This window comes from Leguminivora glycinivorella, chromosome 6 (assembly GCF_023078275.1).
Source record: "Leguminivora glycinivorella isolate SPB_JAAS2020 chromosome 6, LegGlyc_1.1, whole genome shotgun sequence".
Classification (NCBI taxonomy): domain Eukaryota; kingdom Metazoa; phylum Arthropoda; class Insecta; order Lepidoptera; family Tortricidae; genus Leguminivora; species Leguminivora glycinivorella.
The window spans coordinates 26,095,938-26,102,688 of record NC_062976.1 but is presented as its reverse complement, the minus strand read 5'-3'; the positions used below and the strand labels follow the sequence as shown (position 1 = coordinate 26,102,688).

The 6,751-nt window shown below is 37.9% G+C and overlaps 1 protein-coding gene across 1 annotated transcript; it reads left to right on the top strand.

The window, feature by feature from the left end:
- Positions 1–3,216: 3,216 nt before the first annotated feature.
- On the top strand, positions 3,217–4,228 carry LOC125227418 (the record flags this gene model as incomplete). Its single annotated transcript, XM_048131732.1, has 2 exons — positions 3,217–3,658; positions 3,842–4,228. Coding segments are annotated over exons 1-2 (672 nt in total), but the record flags the coding sequence as incomplete, so codon positions are not given.
- Between the last annotated feature and the right edge of the window lie 2,523 nt (positions 4,229–6,751).

Genomic DNA, 6,751 nt, shown 5'->3' with positions numbered 1-6,751 from the left:
TCACGTGTAGGGTAGCGGTGGGTAACTTCCTACGGACGTGGTGCAATATCGACCCCCGGTAGCGGTGGGTAACTTCCTACGGACGATTAAAATAATCTTCCAGGAAATCTCAGAATTTTTAGGGCGTCCAGGCACTAATATTTACATGGCATTGGCAACCCTATTCTGTAATTCATCCACCTCTTTGGTCGTTTTACATTGGCCTTCCAGGGATCTTTTGTGTTTGCCATAACATTGGCTATTTGTCATTTGTTGCAGACGAAATACAATCAGTCGTCGTTTCATCTTTTAATCATTAGCAGTAGAAATCATGACCATCATGACAGTATTAGAAACTTGATGCGATGGCTTCAGTTGCGCCTTCTGACTGTGAGCTGAATAATGGGGGCAGTTTGACACGATATCAATGCCAATATCAGTGTCAGGTTATATGTAACCAGTGTCATCTCCGGAATTGGAGTACATTTATCATCCATCTAGTAAATCTAGTAATATGATATAATATATGCATGCGGATAAATGACGGTCTGAAGATTGGACTCCAGCGGATTTTTTTATATATCTTCTTATCTGTTATTTGGTTTTACTTAAACTACTTATTATTCATTTACTGTTAAAATGATTTCAAATAGATCAGCGGCAAAGCAAGCCGTGCCAATGGTTATTGGCGTTTTTCTATGGAGATATTTACTTAGTACTACAATACATATAAACTACACTAGCCATTTTCTATGGAGATATTTACTTAGTACTACAATACATATAAAAGTCCATTTAGGGCCACACACAAACGAAGGGTTAACCCTCCATTTTATATGGAATTTGACAGATGACAGCCCACTAACCCTGAGAAAAGTGATTGGTGCAAGTACACAGCTGGGTTTCATTTTACGTGTGGGGAAACCTTTTAAAAATCCATTAACCTATAAAATTTTGTACAACGGTTTCGTCCGAAGTCACCTAGAGTTTGCATGTTCTGTCTGGAAACCATCTCACGCCATTCATATTAATAGACTCGAAAGGGTTCAAAAGAAATTTATTAGGTCACTTGCATTTCGGACTGGGCACGATTATACTAATTATACGGATGTATGTACACATTTCAAAATGCAAACGCTAAGTGACCGTCGTGATGCAGTGGACTCGGTTTTGCTTTACAAAACCGTTCATTCAGTGCTAGACGCCCCTACTTTGCTTCACTAAATAGGTATCAGGGTTCCGCGCAGACGAGAGCGCCAATGTCGCAAAAAAGAACTTTTCTCAATTCCCCGCAGTCGGACTTGTTATGCTCGTAATAGTTTATTAAGCGTGCATGTAAATTGTTTAACACTAACGATAGGCTAAAGAGCATGGATATATTTAACTGTACAACAATTTCACTGAAGCAAGCATTTAGATAATGTACATATATTATATTATTATTGTTGTATTTTATCAAGGTGTGCAATAAAGAGTATTGTATTGTATTGTATTATATTATACACCTGTATATATTATTTGAATAGTTCAAAGCATGCTTTTCTTAATGTTGTATAGGCGCCCACATTTTTACATCTTTATTTTTTTTTCTTTTCGTTTTTCTTTACATATCAATATAGTATTGATACTCTGTTGGACAAAATTACTTAATGCATTTGATTGAGTACAAAATAATAATAATACTTAATAAAAAAAAACACACTGTTATCTTTAAAAAACAATTTCTTTTGTATATAAAGTATTAGCTTCGTAATTCTTATGTGCAATTAAGGAAACTATAGGTCTGGTTTTTTGTTGCTTATTTTCTGTTATTTCTTGTATATGACTGTTTGTTTCTAAATAAAGAGAAAAAAAAAAGTAGGCCTTAGAGTGTTTACGGGCTGGGTGACTAATTGACTATGGCATTTTTTACAGAAGTTAAAGAAAGTTTTTAGACATTTCTGAATTCATTTTTTGTAAAAAGCACCTAGTCCATAAATTGGAAACATGTCTATTGACACCTTAGTAGATTCCACGTCACATGAAGTCAAACACATAGTTGTTAGTAACGGGAGCGACAAATAAAGAAAACACAGGTGTAGTAAAGAGACACCGGTGGGAATCGAACCGGCGACCGCGCGGCACCCGGCCGTGACGGACGTGAGAATGAGAACCACGACCTTAATCATACTCTTAACACCCAAATACCCTGGCAAATAGATCACAACAAATCCGCACTAGGGGTTAACTTTTAATTTGACAATGCTCGCCCTGACAAATATGACCATTATACCTTATTTTGGTACTTTTTGGGGGTCAAGCTGCACTGCGTCACCATGTCTGTAGGACAAAGCCACTATTACCCCACACGGGACCCCTCTGCCAGAGTCCATCAAAATTATGATGATTTGGCTAATGTTAAAACTGTGCTGACACTGACAGAACATGTTTGTTAGTTAATAAAGTGACGGGGGCTGATGGTCCCGATGATTTAGTTATTTCCCTTTTTGAGAGCTTATTTATCCTGACTTAAGCATGAAACTTTCGAACTTCAATCTTAATTTTACTTATGTATAGAAGTACTTATTATGTGTATATTGTTCATAACAAACACTATGATGCTTGTTGTATTTTTTCTGTCAACTCTACATTACAACGTTTACATCGTTATCTCCAGTTCACAATGTCTTGAACTAACCATTCTTGTTGACCATAATACGGAAGCTAGTAAATTTATAGTTTTTCCACAAAAACACCGTTTTAACTAAATGTATTTAATTAATCTCCCGTAGCCAACGGCCCGTAAAAATCCCAATTAAATTTTATATCAACAAAATTTAAAATAATTGTGTTTCGTTAATTTTCTCAGTAAACAATGGTCCGGATCTCTTCTCTTCGTTTACAAAAGGTTATAAAGACTTGTAGGAAGATTTAGAGTTGAGTCTTTTTGGAAAAGAATAGTTTTGAAGCTGGGTAACGAGGCAAGGTCGCGGCACAATGGTGTGACTGCCTGCTGACCCTTAATGTCGTTAACATTCGCGCTAGCTAATCAAGTGGATTTGGTTAATGCTTGTGGGAAGGACGTTGCTACTGGGTTACTGTTTTAGATGGAACAGCTTTTTGTAATATAGCCCACTGCTGCTACTTCGAATAGGTAGGTTGCCGAAGTTCAGAGATTTAATAAATCCCCAGATCTTAAAAGCATACATGCAATAAAAGTGAATCTCTTTACAATTTCAAGCTTTCCAACTTGCTACGTCCAATAGTGAGTCAGATCGATGCTCCTACGTATAAATTGGCTCAGCACCTAGCGGGAGTCCTTTCACCATTGCGAGGTGGCACCAGCTCTCATACAAAGGATTCTTACCATTTCATCAGTGAAATTAGAGATCTCACATTAACTGATGATGAAATCATGGTCAGTTTTGATGTTCAGTCGCTATTTACGAATCTACCGGTGAAAGACTGCATTGAAATTGTCAAGAAGAGGTTGAGAGAGCAGAACATGTCTGAGAACTACGCCAAGTTGTTGGAACATTGCCTCACATCGGGCTACTTGCTATGGAATGGTGAATTCTACCTTCAAGTGGACGGCGTGGCAATGGGGTCTCCGGTGTCTCCAGTAGTCGCCGACATCTTCATGGAGGACTTTGAGGAGAGAGCGCTCTCATTGGCTGCCGTCCAGCCGAAGATATTTAAAAGATACGTAGATGACACTTTTACTATACTTCCTAAAAGTAATGTTTCAACTTTCTTAGACCATTTAAATTCTATCCATAGTAAAATACAATTTACTATGGAATTGGAGAAAGACTGTTCCCTTCCCTTCTTGGATGTTCTCATTTTGAGGAATCCTGATAATAGCTTAGGTCGCACTGTGTATAGAAAACCTACTCATACTGATAGGTACTTAAATGGCAAATCCCACCACCATCCCAGTCAACTAGCTACTGTAGGCAAATCTTTGTTTCAGAGAGCCCAAAGAATATGTGACGACCAACATTTGACCGCGGAGCTTCGACATGCCAGGCAGGCGCTGTTGGCGAACGAGCTCAAGATACCGCGTGTCAAGCAGAAGGCCCGTTTGAAGATCCCTACAGTCGAGCGCCGGCCTGCAATTCTCCCTTTTGTTAGAGGGGTCACAGATAGGATCAGCCACATCTTGAAACGGGCTTCTATTAAAACTTATTTCAAGCCTATGAAGAAGATGTCCCAATTCCTGAGGCCTGTGAAATGTCAAACTCCTCTACAAAGCGCGGGAGTGTACAGGCTAGACTGTGAGTGCGGCCTGTCATATGTGGGATAGACGAAACGAAGCATTTCCACACGGGTGAAGGAACACATAGCGGATGTCAAGCACCGTCGGCAAAGGTCTGCAGTCTCTGAACATGTCATGGATAAAGTCAATCATGCTATAAAGTTTGACAAGCCTCTGGTTCTCGCTAAGGAGAAGCGATATATACCCAGAATGTTGCGAGAGGCCATTGAGATCAAGAAATATCCAAACTTTAATAGAGAGGATGGCTTTACTTTACCACCGGCTTGGGATCCAGTAGTACATCTGATAATGGAACAAGCACGACGAAGGCTGTGAGGCATTTGTGTTGTATGGTGTTGGACATTTGCAGTTTGTTTCTTTGTCAATTTTGTGTAGATTAATTGGTTAATTATTTTTTAATAGAGTAATGGTAAATTTTTTGAATATTGTATAACTAGCTTTATTAATAGTGTGTGAACCTGCCTTAGAAATCTATATTATTTGTGGTCATGGTTCGTTAATATTTCTTGTAAGTGGGTAGCTTTTGCACATTTTAATTTTTCCTCAGTCACCCGTTGACCACGAACGCTGTAAAGAGTTCGAAACGTCGGGATGTATTTTAAATTCATTATACGCGATTTAATCTATTGTAATTTGTGTTTTTAAATACTCACAGGATTAAATATCTGGCCATTCGAGGCATTCAAGTAATCGGATAGTAAAATTGTTCGGCATGTAAGAAAAACTTTATGATATTATGTCACGCCCCCGTCCAGAAAATATACAGTTACCAATGTAACCATATTACCATTTCGACATGACATGGGAGTATGTGTTGATACTGTTGATTGGTAAATTATGGGCCAGGGCTGTCAATCGGGTTATCTGATTGTCGTAGGTGGATTAAAAACGAGTAAATATCCCACGCAATCGTTTAGTTTGTTCTTGAGCAAACGGTATGTGGTATATTCTATGGCTACATCAATGCAACATCTCAGCACCGTTAAATTGTAAAGTTTAGCGGTGCATCTTGAATGGGAAAAGCTAACAATTTCATCAAATTCACCGCTCATGGACCTTGACTATGGTTTTAAATATTAAACGAATTGCAAGTTGATGAAACAGAAAATAAATTTCTGCCCTGATTAAAACTTTGGCTTCGTCTTGGATCTTTTTGTGAAGTTCTTTAATTCGTCCGATTCTACTTTCATCACCCATTGTTCATTCATCAGTTTCATCTTCATCACTTTCATCAGTAGTATTTATCTTTGATCATAAGGTGTTTATCTTTTTCTTATTTCGGCTCATTCGTAGACACAATACCAAAATTATATGACTTGACATATTCACCGCTTATTCATAGGTATTCACAAAAACGTGCCCGACACGGGGCGGAAACACTAAAGACTTCGTCAAACTGCAGAAAATCGTTAAACGCCTCATTATATCTCTGCAGACAGATCAGAGATGGCGTGGACCGCTACTCGGCGGAATGCGGGGTGTAAACGTGTAGCGCGGGAGCCTTATTCGGCACCGGACACGGCCTTGCGAGGTCGGGTGACAGACCACTTACACCGTACCGTAATATAGATACGCGTTTGCGAAGAATCCTCATCTAATTTTAATTCTTAATTGCGCAGGATATACTTAGGTATAAAATACATATTATGGACTTAAATTATGGCATTATTTTATACTTGGCTCGATCAAGTGGTTAGATACAAGGCTTATTTGGTAGGTCCTACTTTTCTACTCATATTTTTGGTAGAAAGTGCTTTAATTTCCAGTTTGGGGTGTACTACTACTACTTAGTTACATTACATGTTTTATGTTGTAATTTAGCGTTTCCGTATTAAGTATCCAATAAATACAACGGAATTATTAATATTCAGAATTCAAGTGTCTATTGACTGCAATAGGTATTTGTTTATTGCTATTAAAAATCCTTAAGACGATACGGTAGGGGTCAATTCTCCATACAAACGCTCTCGACTATTTCCTCCCTGGTTTTTGAAGATAGAGCAATGATTTTTTCAACACAGATTGTTATTATTTTTATCTGTGTCGGACCGTTTTGATTTTTTTGATATTCTGCTTTTTAAAGACTCTAGAGCCAATCAAAAAATTCCAAAAACGGCCTTTTTCATTGTGGCGCAAAAAAAGGTGTGATACTTAAGATTGGTAACAATTAATCAAAAAAGCTAAACGGTCCGACATAGATTATTTCATTGTTATTCAGATTCTCAAATTTCGTTCCGATTGATTAAGTTTTGAAGGAGGAAAGAGTCGAGAGCGGAACCGCGATTTTAAAGATTTTTTTGAAATATCTTTTGACTGAGTTGTTCTTAATGGACAATTTTTTTTCGATAAATCTAGTTAACAACACTTGTACATTTAACTAAAATTCCCAAGTTGAAAGGGGGGCTCCTTTCCATTCATTTCATTTTCGCTACCGTATCCTCTTAATTAAAAATGAACTTGCTTTATCGCGCCAACATGGAAGAGCTATGAGATAAATAACTCAAAAAATCTACG